General features: G+C 40.7%; 1 protein-coding gene across 1 annotated transcript in view; it reads left to right on the forward strand.

Moving 5' to 3' along the window:
- Positions 1-19822, forward strand: part of LOC142215467 (fibrillin-2-like) — a 116922-nt gene that overhangs the window by 38148 nt on the left and 58952 nt on the right. The window contains exons 5-6 of the mRNA XM_075283698.1: positions 4095-4190; positions 11004-11099. Of these exons, the coding sequence (XP_075139799.1) occupies positions 4095-4190; positions 11004-11099 (192 nt within the window). The remainder of the gene's footprint in view (positions 1-4094; positions 4191-11003; positions 11100-19822) is intronic.

Below are 19822 nucleotides of genomic sequence, written 5' to 3' on the forward strand. Positions count from 1 at the left end.
GCAGTAGTCGATAAATAATACCATAGGTGTAAGTGAACAAAAGAGTTTAAAGACTTACAACAGAAAAATCTAAATCCATTCAATTTACTTATAGTAACTTTCAGCTCTTTCTACTATTGTATTTATCTGCGGTTGGCATGAGATGGGTTAAAGCAGCGCATTGCCTGGATTTATTCACAATGATTCAAGAAATGTTTGTCTCAGAATGTTTCCACCTACACCATCCAACTTTTTTTAATATATATGTATTTTTTGGAACATATAAAAAGAAAGAGATTATTTTAGTCCTAGAGAAAGTATTGAGCTGCAGCTGAAGCAACAACCTGTTCTGAAACCCCAGGGATCTTTTTTTTTTATCCTTACAGACCTTCTGTGCTTTTTCCACTGACAATTGACCCTGGGAGTTCCTAGTTGTGAAGTTCTCCACTTCTTCACATTTTGTCCTCATCTATTATAAACCGAGGGTCCAAACAAGATGTTTTGGGTATTATGGTGCTGGGACTCTACCTCCAATATAAGATTCTGTCTGTTTCATATGTTATAGATTTCTTTTCACCAGGTTGCCTCTTCTCCGTCCCAAAAATTAATTGTAAGGCTCCATTCAGATCAGGTTTTTTACATCTATTTAGCACACCGAATTAATGCAGATGGAACACATGGATGCTAAGGATGAGTATACCATACTTTTGTGTCTGTCCTAAAAAAGGGACAGAAAGGGATCCATATTCTTTTAACCATTGATGTCTATGTAAATGGATGGCCATCAGATTGCATTCAATCACCCTCATTTCATAAGACATAACACTATATTGTCAGAATATCCCTCTATCTATGAATTTACCCATATAGGATGGGTTTACACTGCACTTTTTGCTGAAGAACTGCAAGCAGTTACATAGTTACATAGTAGATGAGGTTGGATAAAGACATCAGTCCATCAAGTCCAACCTATAACCCTACAATCCCTACAGTGTTGATCCAGAAAAAGGCAAAAAAAAAACAAAAAACCATGAGGCTTATGCCAATTGCCCCATTTCAGTGGGAAATAATTCCTTCCCGACTCCAATGTGGCAGTCAGTATAAAACCCTGGCTCAACGTGTCCTTAGCAATTGCAATGTTATTATACATTTCATTTGTATAAATTATCATTAAAGGGATTCTATCATTAAAATCACATTTTAGCTCAATCACACATAGGAATAGCCTTAAGAAAGGCTATCCTTCTCCTATCTTTAGATGTCTTCTCCACGCTGCCGTTCGGTAGAAATCCCATTTTTTGTCTGTATGCATATTAGTTCTCTCGCAACACTGAGGGCGTCCCCAATGCTGCGAGAGAAATCTCCAGGGCTGACTCCATCTTCTTCAGGAACGGCCTCTCTGTGCGTCTTCTTTCGCAGCTGGATTCAAACTTCTACGCATGCGCAGTCAGCTCTGCCGTTGAGTCTCAGGCAGAGCCGACTGCGCATGCGTAGAAGTTTGAATCCAGCTCCAGAAGAAGACGCGCAGAGAGGCCATTCCTGAAGAAGAAAGAGGCGTCGCTGGAGATTTCTCTCGCAGCATTGCGGACGCCCTTAGAGCTGTTTGAGCACTGGCAACTGCCCCAGTGCTGCGAGAGAACTCATTTGCATACAGACAAAAACCGGGCTTTCTACCGAACGGCAGCGTGGAGAAGACATCTAAAGGTAGGAGAAGGATAGCCTTTCTTAAGGCTATTCCTATGTGTGATTGAGAAAAAAATGTGATTTTAATAATAAAATCCCTTTAAATTGTAAACCATTACATTGGTATACTGGCTGTTAACATTCAGGTGACATGTATAGTAACATATGCTAGGCATTAATGAAATTAATACCCAGTTCTTTTGTGCCCTGGTGTTCTTATAAGAGGTCCAGTATAGAAAGGTTTTAGAAAAGGACAATACAGAGTAGAGAAAACAGGAACTAGTGACAAGAAAAATAATACAATAATGGAGTTAGACATAGGTCTAACAGAACAAGAAACCCTGAAATTTACAATTTATTATCTGTGAAGAGACATGCATATGTGAAGCATCTGTGCACCCAGGTAGTCATATGGCAGATACTGCTGGGAGACACATGTGTCCTTTAACTGCTCCTCTTATTGGCATGGCATCTTGAATTCCCTGGACTCTTTGGGGTAAAGCTTCAGGAATGGCAAATACACAGCCTGTGAATAGAAGCATTATGTGCACCCAAGAGCATATCCTCTGCTGGGGGCCACAAAAAATCTTTACAGCTCTCCCAGAGAATTTCTGGGATTGTGGATTAATGGTATAGCTTCTTAGGTAACTGACACGATAATGGAAATCAGATGTCTTTACCCCGTGTGCTGCCTCTCTGGCCCTCAGAAAACTAACATGTCCATCTAAAATCAGCAGTTTACATCAAGTGGACTGACATATGCCTTATGTAAGATAGTATATTGTGACAAAAATAGCAATAAAAATACAATAATAAATCATTTATAACATGTTACAAAGTGGAAACAGAGCATTACAATGTCATCCCTAAAATTCATGAGCTACCTGTGTAATGCATGGATGTGCTGGGCTCTCCAGAGAAAAGAAAACCTTTTAGGGCTACTATAACATAAGGTCTAATAAAACATTTGAATTTTAGGTTGCGAAAACACATCGTTTTTTTGCCGTGGTGGAAAAGCCACTGAAAAAAACATTGCATTTTACAGTACCTGCAAAGTGGATGGGATTCTAATTAATCCGATCCATATACTGCAAAAAAAAAAAATCTGCAGCGGAAAAGCTGCTTTTTTTCGAACAATTGCAACATGCCAATTATACCTACAGAAATGTTGGCGTTTTCTCTATACTGTAGGTATATTAGGGGCAGAAAGTCCACAGAGGAAGACTGTAAAGTCGCAATGAAAAATGCTGCGGAAAAGAAAACGTGTATATTATTATTATTATTGCTTATTTATATAGCACCATTAATTCCATGGTGCTTTACATTTGAGGGTTTACATACCGTACACAAAATATACAAACACATATAAGTATAACATTTCTCCCCCACAGTACATCCAAGCACCCCATATCTCTTCCCCCCACAGAAAACCCATGCACCCCACATCTCTCCCCCCTGTACACCCATGCACCCCACATTTCCTCCCATACACACAGTTCACCCTACACCCCATGTCTCCCCTCCACAGTCCACCCTGCACCCCACATCTCCCCCAACACAGTCCACCCTGCACCTCACCACTCCCTCCCCCCACACACACAGTCCACCCTGCACTACCATCTCCCCATCACAATCCATCCTGCATCCCACTTCTCTCCCCTACACATTACACCCAATGCACCCCACATCTTCCCCTCCCCCACACACAGTCCACCCTGCAGTCCACATCTCTCCCCCCTAGTATCTTACATCCCACCTCTCTCCCTCCCCAGTATCTTCCATCCCACATCTCTCCCCACCATAGTACCTTACACCATCTTCCTCCATTGCATGGGATACAACTTTTCTTCTTGCAAGCAAAGGCACACCTACTCAGTCACGTGATGTCAGACAGGTCCTTCTGAGTACAGTATTTAGTTTTTTAACTGGGATAAGAACCAGTGGTGATTGGGGAAAAGTTTTTTAACAAGCAAAACATTTCAGGGTCATTGCGGGACAAGTGGTAAGCCATCTGGGACTTCAAATCCCAGATATTATACCCACTCATTTTTATTTCATGACCTCTCCTAAGGAAAGGTGGGATAGCAGCACCTTCTCTGAAGAGGTGTCCACGGTTATTATTACAAATCTGTGGCAAAACAATGTTGCCCAGATGTGAGCAATGAAGTTGAAGTATGAAGTTCCTGATGGAGATGAACATCTCTTTTACCTAAGAATGTTCTGATAGGGTTTCCTAAACCAGACAACCTCATAAATCTTTTTTACTGTCCGGCTATAATTTTCATAGAGTAGAAAGAGATCCTACCAGCATAATGTTTACAGTTATGTCTTCATGTTACATGTAAATGTAAAAGACACTGACATTTGTTGCTTGTTCACTCCTAACCTATTCCACTAATGCCACTATATAATACTGTTCTTATTTTACCTAGTTATGAACTGCAATGTGCGCTGCATGAATGGCGGAACCTGCAATGAGGACTCATGCGCCTGTCAGAAGGGATATACTGGGACCCACTGCGGACAACGTATGTATTATTTACATTGGTTTCAGTCTTCTCTTCAAAAGCTCTATATTCATAGAGTCCACAGTTTTCCTTATTATCTACTATTATACTTTATAACATAGATTCAAGTGAAAAGTTTCTAGTGCTAGGTTCTTTGTATATTCATTCATGTTTTACGCATTGTTATACTACCCATACATATTAGGTTACATAGTTACATAAGTAATATGGTTGAAAAATGACATATGTCCATCAAGTATAACTAAGGGATGGGAAAGGGCATGACATGAAGGGTCAAATGAAGGAAATAATCATTGTAAATATTTCCACAAGCATCAATAGGATTTTGATATAAAATGACATCTAATCCTTTTTTGTAGCAGTCGGCTGTGACCAGCTCCAAGGGTAGGCTATTCCACAGATTCAGTCCTTATAGTAAAGATTCTCCAGATGAAAGGAGTGCCTCCTTGTCTTATGAGTGAATTTTAAATTCACCATATTTCTTGTATGGTCAATTTATGTTTTTATAAAAGTTTATCACGTCTCTCCTTAAACGGCTCTTCCCAAGACTAAACAAATTTAACTCTGTTAATCTCTCTAAGCTATTCCATGCTCCTTATCGGTTTTTTGACCTTACATTGGACCTTTTTCAACTCTAGGACATTTCTAACCTTTCTATGAACTGGTACGCAGAACTGAACTGCATATTTCAGATATTCCAGGCTACACCAATGACTTATAAAGTGGAAATATTACATCCCTGTCCCGTGAGTCCATACTCCTTTTAATACATGACAGGATCCTGCTGATTGACATTGGATACTGTAATTTAACTTAGGATCTACAAGTACTCCCTGGTCCTTCTCTACCAGTGACTCTCCCAGTACATAAATTACCTTCAGATTATTTCTACCCACATGCATAACTTGACATTTATCCACATTAAGGGTCCACTCACACGGAGGAAAATTGGTTTGGAATTTCAGCACTGAAAAAAAGTCTCCCTTTAACTTCAATGGGTTCCTTTTTCTGGAGCATGCTAGCAGAAAAAGGAACCCATTGAAGTCAATGGGAGGCTTTATTTTCAGTGCTGAAATTCCAAACCAAATTCCTCACCATTTTCCTCCATGTGAATGGACCCGTAACCTAATTTTTACATTTATCCACATTGAACCTCATTTGCCATGTGGGTGCTAAAATATTTAGTCTGTTTATGTCTGCTTGTAACCTATCTACATCCTCCATAGACTGTACAGTACTACATAGCTTGGTTTCATCTGCAAAAATAGAGACAGTGCTATTAATCCCATCTTCTATATTCATTCATTAATAAATAAGTTAAATAACAGTGGACACAGCACTGAGCCTTGGGGTACACCATGTTTTATTTATAGATATTAAAAGTTATGTTTTACGGTAGCCCAATATAGTGCTTTCATTGTGGGTACCAGATGAGCGCCTTGAAGTGGCATGATATTTTTGTGGCTGATGACACCTCCGTTTTTCCCACAAAAGGTTAAACCTGGGAAAAATGTATTATTTTGCTGCTAATCTAATAGGTATGAGGTAACCTGTGAGTCCCCCAAAGTCTCTCAAGCAGAAAGAAGTTTTGGGTATATTGGATTTCAACATGCCTGATACTTTGTCTTCACAAGAGTTAAGCCACTGTCAGAGTTGTTTGGCAACAGCATATAAGAGGGTCAGTTCTGCATGTGGCCCTTCACCCTAATACAGGACCCCACTTAAGCACTGCACAGTGTGGAGGCAGATATGTAAACTTGAAAGAAACTTTATTTCAACAGGGAGCAATGTCTGACTGTTCCAGTACAAGTTATGTCTTGTCATGATGACAGTCACAAATAGGTACAAGTCCCTTAGGCATAGAACCTACCCAGTGGCGTAACTACTGCCATAGCAGCGGAGGCAGCTGCCACAGGGCCCGGGACATTAGGGGCCTGGTGACAGCCACTACCGCTGCTATCATTATACTCGGTGGTCTTTTCAGACCCTCAAGTATAATGATTGGCGGACCGGGAGAGGTAAGAAACATAAAAAACACTGTTACTTACCTCTCCACGATCCGTACAGGCTTTGACCTAGTCGTCCGACGTCACATGAACCGGGCCTGCGTCCCAGGTCATGTGACGTCTGACGTCATTGAAGAGCAACTACTTTGGAGGCCGACAGCGTAGGAGACGGGAGATAGGTGAGTAACAGATTTTTTTTTATGTTTTTCTCCCCCTGGTTCTCCGATTATTATACTCTGGGGCCTGAAAAGACCCCAGAGTATAATAATTGTTTATGGGTGTTCATTATGGGGCATAATGCTGTGGGTAGGCTACTATGGGGGATAATACTGTGTGCAGGAGCCACTATGGGGCATAATACTGTGTGCAGGGGCCACTATGGGGGATAATACTGTGTGTAGGGGCTACTATGGGGGATAATACTGTGTGCAGGGGCCACTATTGGGGATAATACTGTGTGCAGGGGCCACTATGGGGATAATACCAGCTTGCAAAATAAGACATGTAATGCAAACAAATAGTTAACTGGCAAGGGCCCCCTTTTTCCTCATTGCTGGGGGGTTCATGTGGATAAGAAATAAGCGAGAGAACACAACAAAACATGTTGCTTGCATAACAACTTTCCTCAGTTAACCTCAGTGAAACCACAATGGTCCATTGCACAGTAATGTAGTTCAGTTCACACACAGTTCAGGGATGTTTTCCTGAAAGGCAAATATCTAAATGTATTCATTATTAATGAAGTATTGTGCAGAATGTAAGCACCTGGCAATATAACTATATGTGGTAAGAAATGTCTACCTCATGTGCACCTGTCCTAGCCCCTTGTATCACTGCACATTCCACACAACTATTATGTATAGCTCACATTTCCATAGCACAAGAGCTTCAATAAATGACATTTTTGTGTAGCATAATTAAATGAGCGTTCATGCCTAAATAATTTTACAGCCTGCCCTTGGCTAGACATATGAGTCTGTGGGGGACTGAACCTGGTCCTAGTGGCTCTGGATGCCAGCCAGTTTCATCCAACATCCAATTAGTCTACATCCTCATGCGACCATGCTATCCAAGTCTGTCTCTTTCACAGCACTTTGCTAGGTTCATCTTGGCATTTATCTGGGGTGTTGTCAAGCCTGGAATCCTTATAGAAAGGAAACCATTTGTTAAAAACTACCACAAAATAATAGGAAAGACTGTAGATTCTCATGACCAGAGACGGGAAGGGCTGGGAACATTTCCATACCAATTTCCCATGGCCAGAAACTCTCAAAATGTTTCATTTCCCACATTTAGAGAGATCAGTACAATTCCTAGTGTTGTTTGACATGGTGGCTATGTGATAAGTCTTACACATGTGTAGTTGTAATGCTGATTTCACAGAGCACTTTATAAATCATCAGTGAACTCTATTTTATCATATAATTATATTTTATTTTAGCTGCTTTGTTGATTTGATTAATATTGTATTATTCTGTATTACTTTAGAGAGATATCAAGCATTTTAATATACTATATTTTTGCATATGTCTTATGATGTAACAATTTTCTGCAGAGCTTTTTTGTGCTTCACATGTTTCAAATATTTTTAGAGAAATTTTCCAATAATGTATACACAGAAATTTACTACAGTAACAGCATTACAATAATAGTGGGTGTAAATTGTTAGAAACTGGACTTTTACCTTTATCTGGAGGGCAATTTCGGTTATGGATTGTATCATTCCAAAAATCATTGACCTTTAGTTTGACTCAATAATTTTCCATGTCTTTGTCTATATTTGAAATTCCTGAAGTTTATGCATTGGGCGGGAACCTGCACTTAATTTCCTGTTCACTTTAAGGCTAAGGCCCCACGTAGCGTACCGCAGCAAAAAAAAAAAAACGCTGCAAGAAAATCCGTAGCAGAAATGCTGACATTTCTGCAGGTATAATTGACATGCTGCAATTTCCAAAAAGGCAACGGTTTTTCTAGAATCACATCCACTTTGCAGGGACTGTAAAATGTCATGGTTTTTGCTGCTGTGTTTCTGATGCAATCAAAAGCATAAGTGGTTAATTTGTTACTGTCACAGGCCAGATTACAATAAAAGATGACTCCTCTATTATGGGATCCAAGTTCCCTCCCCTCCCCCCAACCTTCATAATGATTTCTGTAAAGGTCACAGAGTATGAGAACTCTCCCATAGACATCAATAACTCATGCTGCCTATGCATACTATATTACAATCTAGTTTATGCATGTGAAACTTCTATTTCACTAATTCACTAGCCGCTGTATTCATCTAATGTGTCTAACCTGGCACTGATTCCAAGACTGCCCAGTGCCAAAAGGGTAACATCTGTTTTTAGAAGTGATGGAAAATGATAAATATATATTCTACGTTAGGCACTTTTAACCACTTAGGTACTGCCATACTGTATATAACCTAATGATTAGACAAGCCTCTCAGGATTTGTTTCATTTTAGGTCCAAAGGACTCAGGTCTAAGTCACTTCAAAGCCATCTTAAGGTTGAAGCCCCACATTACAGAATTGCTGAATTTTTTTATTGCAGATTTTGCTGCAATTTTTTGAGCCAAAGTCAGGAGTGTCGCTGAAAGGAGGCATAAAAGAACTTTCATTATATTTACCATCATTTTTATTCACTCCTGGGTTTGGCTTAAAAGAACACAGCAAAATCTGGGGGGGGAAAAGCTGTGTTTCCGTAATGTGATGCCTCAGCCTAAAATGGCTTAAAGAGGACCTTTCACCATTTTGCCCACAGGCAGTTCTATATACTGCCAGAAAGCAGACAGTACGCTGAGTTCAGCGCACTGTCGGCTTTCCCGATCTGTGCCCAGTGTGAAGAGCTTACGGTCCGGTACCGTAGCTCTTCTATGGTCAGAAAGGCGTTTCTAACAGCCAGAGACGTCCTTCTTCACAGCACAGCCAATCGCGCTGTGCTGTAAGAGCCGGGAGGAACTCCCCCCTCCCTCCCTGATAATGCTCGTCTATGGACGAGTACTGCGAGCAGAGGGAGGGGGCGTTCCTCCCGGCTCTCACAGCACATAGCGCGATTGGCTGTGCTGTGAAGAAGGACGTCTCTGGCTAACTGTCAGAAACGCCGTTCTGACCATAGAAGAGCTACGGTACCGGACCGTAAGCTCTTCACACCGGGCCCAGATCGGGGAAGCCGACTGTGCGCTGAACTCAGCGCACTGTCTGCTTTCCGGCAGTATATAGAACTGCCTGTGGGCAAAATGGTGAAACGTCCTCTTTAAAACATAGTGTAGAACACTCTTAGGGCTCCTAGAAACCTATCTATCTATCTATCTATCTATCTATCTATCTATCTATCTCCTATCTATCTATCTATCTCCTATCTATCTAGTTATGTCGAAGTGAAAGTAATATTATTATACTCTGGGGTCTCTTCAGACCTCAAAGTATAATAGGTGAAGGCCCAGGGGAGGTGTAAAAAAATGAAAAAAACATTCATACTGACCTTCCATTTCCTCTTTTGGGGCTCTTTCTGGCTCTCTGTCTCCTCTTTCTCAATGTCTGAAACTCTCCTATGATTCCATGGGCCCAGGGTCACTGATGAGGCCTGTGATGGTGGAGGCCCAAAAGAGGTAAAAGGAGGTGAGTATGAATGGGCCTTCAACTATTATACTCTCGGGTCTGATGAGACCCCAGAGTATAATGCAGCTGCCATTGAGTTCGCCCAAGAGAAATCTCCATTTGTTCGGTTTCATTTAAAAAAAAAAAGAAAGAACAATTTAGAATATGTTGGTTGAATCTGGCTTGGTATGAGTCAGTTCGCCATCTCTAATAATCTGTTGGCCAGACTGTTCACAACATACCAAGTCAAGATGATGAATATTTGACCAAGACCGTAATATAAAGTGATGAGTGATAAGTTTTGCCCCATCATTATTATGCTTACATACTGTATATAACTCCATCGTTTTCCACAGTACTTTACAGACATTGTCAATCACTGTCCCATATAAGGACTCACAATCTACATTCCAGAATATCTTTGGAGTGGGAGAGGAAACCAGGAAGAACATACAAACTCCTTGCAGATGTTGTCTATGGTCAGATTCAAGCTAGGACTTGAGCACTGCAATGCTGTAATGCTAACCACTGAGCCACCATGCTACCCGTGTTGTAGGACTGCAGCCACAACCAACACCAATATTTAAATTTTTTAGACTGATGGTAGAAAGGCTAGACGTTCACCGGATAGCAGTAAAGTGATGTAACAAGTATATCTAGAATACTTGAAATGTCCATAGATGTAACAATAATGTAAAATTTCTTTCTTTCTTATTCTTCTTATTATTACGTTCTAAATTTTGTTCATACTCAGACTTAAAATTTTCCTTTAGGCCAGGACACCACTTTGAGAATACATAGTGTTACAAAATACTGAAGATACAGTACCTGCTAAGTGGATGGCATTCTTGTTAATCCCATCCACACATTGCTGAAAATTTGCCGTGAAATGCTTCCATTTGGGCTTTAGTAAATCGCAGCAAGTCAATTGTACCCACGGAACACTGGCGTCTTTCATATGCGTATAAACTCTCTGGACTTTCTGTGAAAACGGCTCAGAAAAAAAACGCAATGCATTTCTACCGCAGTCTTCTCCGCAGCGTTTTTCGGCTGTGGTTTGCTACTTGGGGCCTTTGCCTTAGAAAGTAATTTTTGCAGAATTCGACTTTCCCTAACAGCATCTGTTGAATGCTTTGTTTATTGCAAATGTCATTGTGCAAAATGAATCACACATTGTTTTCCTTTTTTTTTTTTTTCTCTTAAAGCTGTATGTGAAAACGGTTGTCAGAATGGAGGACGTTGTATCGGGCCCAACAGATGTGCTTGTGTTTATGGATTCACTGGACCTCAGTGTGAAAGAGGTACATATGTCATTTTCTACATACAGTTATATCATACATGTCAGGGCTCGTTCACATCTGCATTGCCCTCTCCGTACTTGAGGTTTCCGTTTCCTGCCTAAAACAGAGGCAGGAGACGGAAACCTGCAGGAGTCTCTCTCACCCATTCATTTGAATGGGTGAGAAAGCTGTCCGGCCGTGAGCGGCGGTGAGCGTTTTGCGCTCTCCGCCGCGAAACTGGGTTTTATAATCCGGACACAGAGTCGGACATGCAGTACTCTGTGTCCGGATAAAAAAATCCGGTTTCGCGGCGGAGAGCCTAAAACGCTCGCCGCCGCTCACGGCAGGACCCGGTCTATGGTTCCCGTCTTCTGGCATGCAGAAGACGGAAACCATAGAACGGAGACCCTGAACGCAGGTGTGAACCTAGCGTCACATATACTGTACTGTGCAAACGTTTATGCCAATGTGAAACAATACTGCAAAGTAAGAATTGTTCATAGTTTATTATCAATTATTAACAAAATGTAAAGTGAATGAAAAAATCAAGATCTAAAACATTAATATTCGGTGTGACCACCCATTGTCTTTGAAGCAGCATCAATTCTTCTAGGTACACTTACAGACAGTTTTTGAAGGAACTTGACTCAATAATGAATACTTGTAGGGGCCATATCTTATCACATCTAAGACTCCCCAACAAATTGTGGTTAGTTACCAATATTAATTAGATATAGATTTCATTTTTGTTTATTCACTTAATGTTGTTAATTGAGAAAAGTAAACTTTTACCACTCCTATTTTTTGTACACTCTTTATGAACCCATCTTTACTTGCCTTGCAAGTGATGTTTGCACAAGGAAAGGATTATATGATGTTTAAACCAGCTTAGGGTATGTTCACAGAGTTTATTAGCAGCGGATTTTGATGCAGAATCCGCCTCAAAATCCGCATGCCAAAATGGCTCCCATTGACTTCAATGGGAGTCTCTCGCTTTTTTTTCCGCTAGCAAGTAGCAGAAAAAAGAAGCGACATGCCCTATCTTGCCACGGATGTATCAGCTGGATCAAGACACACTCGGTGTAGGCCCATTCATTCGGGTCTACACAGGAGCGGGATTCCGCAACAGAATGTTCGCACGTCGGAAAAGGTTTCCGTGACCTTTTCCTCCGTGTCAACATACCCTTACAATTCACTGCAATGTGACTGCTGCAAAATGTCCCAGCCACACTGGGCAACAAATATTGTCCAACCCAACACAAACCTATATAGGCAACTGACACTGGTATGTCCTAAAAGTGTGCAGGGGGAATTAATTTCCCAATGTAAAAATAGCTGGTCTTTTGGGGATTAAAGGGGCTCTATCAGCAAAATCAAGGCTATTCAGGCACCGTAAAAGTTATATTAAACTACCCCCCCCCCCCCCGTTTTAAAGTAATACCCTAAAAAAGAATGTGCTCTACTTACGCATCGTGCATGCTAGGCGGGCATTCAGGGTGCGCCGTCTTCTTCATTCACGCCTCCTCTTCCTCCGATGTCCTCGGGTCCCGTCCTCCTCCGGCGCTCACGAGCTTACAATGATAAAAAAAAATGGCTTGGGTGCATGCGCAGTAGCATGCGGCTTCTACTACGGCTACTGCGCATGCGCCCAGGCCATTTTTTTTTATCAATGTCAGTTAGCGAGCGCCGGAGGAAGACGGGACCCGAGGACATCGGAGGAAGAGGAGGCGTGGATGAAGTAGAAGACACACCCTGAATGCCCGCCCAGTGTGCTCGATGCGTAAGTAGATCATTCTTTTTTAGGTTTTGCTGATAGAGCCCCTTTAAAGAAACAGGGCCTTTGTTCTAAGAAGAGTGTGTTCGTGAAGGATCCTCTAGACTGGTTTTCTAGCCTAAAAGGTTAAAAAGAGAAAAAAAAGTATGAGGCTCACCAAAATATAATTGACCTTTATTAGTACCTAGATGTAGTTTTGTGCGGGTCACATAATTTATATAGCACTTACAAACATAATGTAACTTTGCCTTTAATAACTCATTCCCATTCTAGATATTGCAGTCACTTTGCCCTTATAATTCCTTAAATATTGCAGGCGGATTGGCAGAACTCTTCACTGATATTTGCTCCTTTATCCTAATGCTTTATTTTATAACTTTGTGTCCTCTGTTTGACCCTGCTTTTAATTTGATCATGTTGCTCATTGCTCTCTAGCATTAACTGCTGTGTCCACAAATATTTAACCTACTGAGATCTTCAAGAAACATTTCCCGTTCAATTTAGACAGTTTGCAGAAATTATATATATTATAATGCTCAAATAGCATTTTGACCCCGCAAGATTTCTTTGGGCTACATTCAAACAAAAACTATTACACAAAAAAATGTATTTAGAATCAGTTAAAATGTACTTGCACTTTTGTGAATTATGCGGCAGCTTGTTATGAGTCTTGGTATGAATTCTGTTTTTCCTCTTTTTTTAGTTTCAAATTTAAATCTAAATATAACACTAAATATAGAAAGTACGCCGAACACCAGAAGACTTCAGCAATTGATTCATTGATATCATCTTTTGATTACTGGATGGGCCATTTATATGGATACACCTAAATAAAATGGGAATGGTTGCTGATATCAACTTCCTGTTTGTGGCACATTAGCATATGGGAGGGGGAAAACCTTTCAAGATGGGTGGTGACCATGACGGCCATTTTGAAATCGGCCATTTTGGATCCAACTTTAGTTTTTTCAATGGGAAGAGGGTCATGTGACACATCAAACTTGTTGAGAATTTCACAAAAAAAAAACAATGGTGTGCTTGGTTTTAACGTAACTTTATTCTTTAATGAGTTATTTACAAATTTCTGACCACTTATAAAATGTGTTCTAAGTTCTGCCCATTGAGTTGGATTGTCAATGCAACCTCTTCTCCCACTCTTGACACTCTGATAGCAACACCGCAGAAGAAATGTTAGCACAGGTTTCCAGTATCCGTTGTTTCAGATGCTGCACATCTCGTATTTTCACAGCATAGACAACCCCTTTAGATAACCCCAAAGATAAAAGTCTAAGGGGGTCAAATCAGGAGACCTTGGTAGCCATTCAACTGGCCCACGACGACCAATCCACTTTCCAGGAAACTGTTCTAGGAATGTTTGGACCTGACTCCCATAATGTGGTGGTACACGATCTTGCTGGAAAAAGTCAGGGAACATGCCTGCTTCAGTGCATAAAGAGGGAAACACATCATCATGTAGCAATTTCAGATATCCAGTGGTATTGAGGTTTCCATTGATGAAGAATGGCCCCACTATCTTTGTACCCATATACCACACCATACCATCAATTTTCGTGTTGGAGGGATCCAAGTGTGGGTTAGTGTCACAGCAATAGCGGTGGTTTTGTTTGTTAATTTCACCAATGTAGGATTTTGCTGTCCGCTTGAATTATCGGACATGATTGTAAACGGAGACTTAAGGACACACACTGACACTAAATGACACAACATAATATCCTATTTAAAATAATGGAAAGGGTAAATGGACACAGCTAGTGTCTGTTGCTAAAATCTTGCATGGACATTAGCTACAGACACTTGCTGCTGGACACCTACGGTAGTGTGAACCCAGCCTTACACTGTAATTGCAGGTATGAAAGCATGAGAATATGCATTTTTAGCTAGCTGAAATACTGTACTCGTACAGAAAGTCTACACAATGCCTATTGAGAACTATGACCTCACTGACATGTACAGACCATTAACTTCCCAGGGTGTGAATGGAGAGAATTGCAGATGTGAGGCCACCACTCTGGTTATAGAGCCCACAAGATGGGAGTCAGGAGAACTCTACTCCAACAAAGGAGCAGTTCTCAGGGGTGAGACATTAATTGACATTCATATTGTTTTATACGCTATGGTAGTCCAGTGAGCACCTTTTCTGCTTCACAGGCCACTGGTGTCACATTAATTTCTCATATGGCCTGTTGGCAACAGAGTGAAAAAGCGCTAAACTGAAAATACAAGGAATGTACGGTACTTGGTATTCAACAAAGAGGCTACAGCACTCCCCCTGTTTCAACCAGCTAAATTGTGGGGGTCCGAGGTGTCAGACTCCTACTGATCTGTTACTGATAGCCTATCCTAAGGATGAGTCATCAATATTACAATCCCAATAATCCCCTTTAACTTTACTGATGTCTTCCTTTGGCAGTGAAAGGGTTTGCAGTCCCATTTATTCACTATTAAGAAGCGGAACTCAGCAGAGTAGGGGAAGAGAGATACAGGCAGATGTCAAGATATAGCAATTCATTAAAACAAAAGGGCTGTCTGAAAAAGAGCCAAGGACAGCTATGTACATATGTCTGCAGATTAAACAATGTGTGTTTTTGTAGTGTTTTCACAAACACGGCTGTTAAAAATTTCGGTCCCCTCCTTCCACAACCACAACCCCTACGCAGAGTAGAAGTTGTAATGTGGTTTTGTCATCAAGCCGGGTGAGAAAGAAGCCTGTTTATAAGAAACCCCCATAGGAAGGCATGTGGACACCACAGCTGACCTTCTAACTGTAATTCCGGCTCGCAGGAAATTGATTAGTCAGTGGTCTGAAGTGTGTCTTTCTCATTTCACTAAGAAATCTTCTCCCCAGGCTTGTGGTAAACCCCTGCTGCTGTTTGTTACATTAGCCAAAGCGTATTGACCCGCACAAACCAAAGTTTGACCGGAGGCATTTCATTTGCACCCTGATAAAAACTTCCTCATTTTATTTTTTAAAAAGTTTACTCTTAAACACATATAGAGTCATGAAGAATGGTTACAGGAGGAAAGATCTCTGGCTTAGCTGTGATCGCAGCCAGTTCTACGCTTTGGTGATACACATTCCCTTATGCTGACATCATATCTTGGGGCACAGAAAGGGGGAACACTGTTGCACACATATACATATCAAGGCACACTTTTAGCCAAGAGGAGGAGAACAGGCTTTGTGTCATCTAGCTCAAGTTCTGAGAGTCTGATAGATTAAATAAGACACGCAATTCATTAATACGCACAACATTTATTATACATATGCGTATTGTCCTGTATATTTGCACTATTACACATATGGTATATATTTATCGCTGAATGTGATGTCAGTGGTTGCTAGCATTGAGGGTTTCTTTTTTCTTTTTCTTTTTTTTTTTTGTTAATTGCCTAAACCCTGAAGAATGTCTTACAGCCTGGTCTTGTTTAAGGAGACAAAACAAGATCCCCAGCTGTGTATATACAAGGAATGCTGGCCCAAGCAAAACAAGTCAAAATAGAGAACTGGACATGAGGTGGCATCACTTACACTGGGTTCAAACTAGCGCCAGGCTTTTTGTTGTTTGGATCCTTCAAGGGACCCAAAAGACAGAGAGCTGGACCGCTACAACAGCGGTTACACACAGTCACCGGCAGATCCCATTAAATATAATGGGGTCAGCCAGATGCCCACCGATTGAAAACTGAACACAGCAGAAAAAAAGTCCTGTCTATCAAGATGGACAGGGTAGTAAACAAAGTTGTATGTGTATGGACAGTACTACATTGCATCCCCTCACCCCACCCCACTCCCAATTCTGAGAAGTGCAGACAGCAAATACTATTTATGCTCTTTTTTTAGAATTCCTAAAACACCAAGTAAACCACTTCAATCATTTGTCTTTCATGATCCTTTTGCAACCTTTGAAGTGGGTGTCTGATGATAGACACTTACCCCGCTCCAATTTGTGTCACAAGTACATTTTAAAAAGCCACAAACGTGAGTTGTTCTGCCTTCTTACACCCCCAAGAGTGGTATAAAGTAGTATAAAGCTCCTCCACTGATTTTCTAGGCAGCCACTGGACATATCAGTTTGCTTCAGCCTATACTTATATCACGACTATAACAATCTGTACTGAATACACACAATGGAAGCTTATACTGTAAAAGATTACATTTAATGATAATGGATTAGAATTATATGAACAGATATTAAAACATAGCTTAAACTGCTGCATATTGCATGAAGGATTGTGTGTGAATAGCATTCAATGATTCAAAACTGTTTAGACTGCTCCATAGTAGAAATGTATGTGTATATAGTAAATGATAGATTGTATGTAAATGATTATATTGGCCAATATCCTGTACACATTACTGCATGCTAATCCTTTATTACTGTGATAGACATACACAGTACAATGAAATACAAGACAGTGACCATGGAAATGCTCCATACATGTCGTATCACTTCGACATCTACCATATACAATCATAGCACTAACAGAATGTTTATCACTATAGGCTCACAATAGTTTGTGTCTGGAGTTCATTCAACTTCTGTTTCACATCATATTAAAGTGCTATTAAAAGAAAACATAAATGGCTTTTTATAAAGATGCCATGAATAACGTTGACTTATTATTGTCATAAGTTCCCATACTTTGACAAAGTGTACTATGATTTGTAGATATACAATATGTTTCTCTTCCCGGGAAATTCCATTTTCCTGGCAACTCTGGCGCTGTGCAAAAGTAGCATGGCATCCAAAAACCAGTCGCTCAATGGACAGCCCAAAACTCAAAAGGCACAGCTCTCCTCCAGCACAGTCCAAATGTATGCCCATCATAAACTTGGAACATATTTCTTTCCTCAGGAGAAATTGCAACAAATTGCAGCTTGCATTTTCTCCTTTAATCCCTTGTGAAAATTAACAATTTTTGGCTAAAGCACCATTATATATATATATATATATATATATATATATATATATATATATATATATATACAGTTAGGGCTAGAAATATTTGGACAGTGACACAAGTTTTGTTATTTTAGCTGTTTACTAAAACATGTTCAGAAATACAATTATATATAATATGGGCTGAAAGTGCACACTCCCAGCTGCAATATGAGAGTTTCCACATCCAAATCGGAGAAAGGGTTTAGGAATCATAGCTCTGTAATGCATAGCCTCCTCTTTTTCAAGGGACCAAAAGTAATTGGACAATGGACTCTAAGGGCTGCAATTAACTCTGAAGGCGTCTCCCTCATAAATCTGTAATCAATGAAGTAGTTAAAAGGTCTGGGGTTGATTCCAGGTGTGTGGTTTTGCATTTGGAAGCTGTTGCTGTGACCAGACAACATGCGCTCAAAGGAACTCTCAATTGAGGTGAAGCAGAACATCCTGAGGCTGAAAAAAAAGAAAAAATCCATCAGAAAGATAGCAGACATGCTTGGAGTAGCAAAATCAACAGTCGGGTACATTCTAAGAAAAAAAGGAATTGACTGGTGAGCTTGGGAACTCAAAAAGGCCTGGGCGTCCACGGATGACAACAGTGGTGGATGATCGCCGCATACTTTCTTTGGTCAAGAAGAACCCGTTCACAACATCAACTGAAGTCCAGAACACTCTCAGTGAAATAGGTGTATCTGTCTCTAAGTCAACAGTAAAGAGAAGACTCCATGAAAGTAAATACAAAGGGTTCACATCTAGATGCAAACCATTCATCAATTCCAAAAATAGACAGGCCAGAGTTAAATTTGCTGAAAAACACCTCAAGAAGCCAGCTCAGTTCTGGAAAAGTATTCTATGGACAGATGAGACAAAGATCAACCTGTACCAGAATGATGGGAAGAAAAAAGTTTGGAGAAGAAAGGGAACGGCACATGATCCAAGGCACACCACATCCTCTGTAAAACATGGTGGAGGCAACGTGATGGCATGGGCATGCATGGCTTTCAATGGCACTGGGTCACTTGTGTTTATTGATGACATAACAGCAGACAAGAGTAGCCGGATGAATTCTGAAGTGTACCGGGATATACTTTCAGCCCAGATTCAGCCAAATGCTGCCAAGTTGATCGGACGGCGCTTCATAGTACAGATGGACAATGACCCCAAGCATACAGCCAAAGCTACCCAGGAGTTCATGAGTGCAAAACAGTGGAACATTCTGCAATGGCCAAGTCAATCACCAGATCTTAACCCAATTGAGCATGCATTTCACTTGCTGAAATCTAGACTTAAGACGGAAAGACCCACAAACAAGCAAGACCTGAAGGCTGCGGCTGTAAAGGCCTGGCAAAGCATTAAGAAGGAGGAAACCCAGCGTTTGGTGATGTCCATGGGTTCCAGACTTAAGGCAGTGATTGCCTCCAAAGGATTCGCAACAAAATATTGAAAAAAAAAATATTTTGTTTGGGTTATGTTTATTTGTCCAATTACTTTTGAGCTCCTAAAATGTGGAGTGTTTGTAAAGAAATGTGTACAATTCCTACATTTTCTATCAGATATTTTTGTTCAACCCTTCAAATTAAACGTTACAATCTGCACTTGAATTCTGTTGTAGAGGTTTCATTTCAAAACCAATGTGGTGGCAATGTGAAAATTGTGTCACTGTCCAAATATTTCTGGCCCTAACTGTATATATATATATATATATATATATATATACACTCACCGGCCACTTTATTAGGTACACCATGCTAGTAACGGGTTGGACCCCCTTTTGCCTTCAGAACTGCCTCAATTCTTCATGGCATAGATTCAACAAGGTGCTGGAAGCATTCCTCAGAGATTTTGGTCCATATTGACATGATGGCATCACACAGTTGCTGCAGATTTGTCGGCTGCACATCCATGATGCGAATCTCCCGTTCCACCACATCCAAAAGATGCTCTATTGGATTGAGATCTGGTGACTGTGGAGGCCATTGGAGTACAGTGAACTCATTGTCATGTTCAAG

Source organism: Leptodactylus fuscus, chromosome 1 (genome assembly GCF_031893055.1).
Source record: "Leptodactylus fuscus isolate aLepFus1 chromosome 1, aLepFus1.hap2, whole genome shotgun sequence".
NCBI lineage: Eukaryota > Metazoa > Chordata > Amphibia > Anura > Leptodactylidae > Leptodactylus > Leptodactylus fuscus.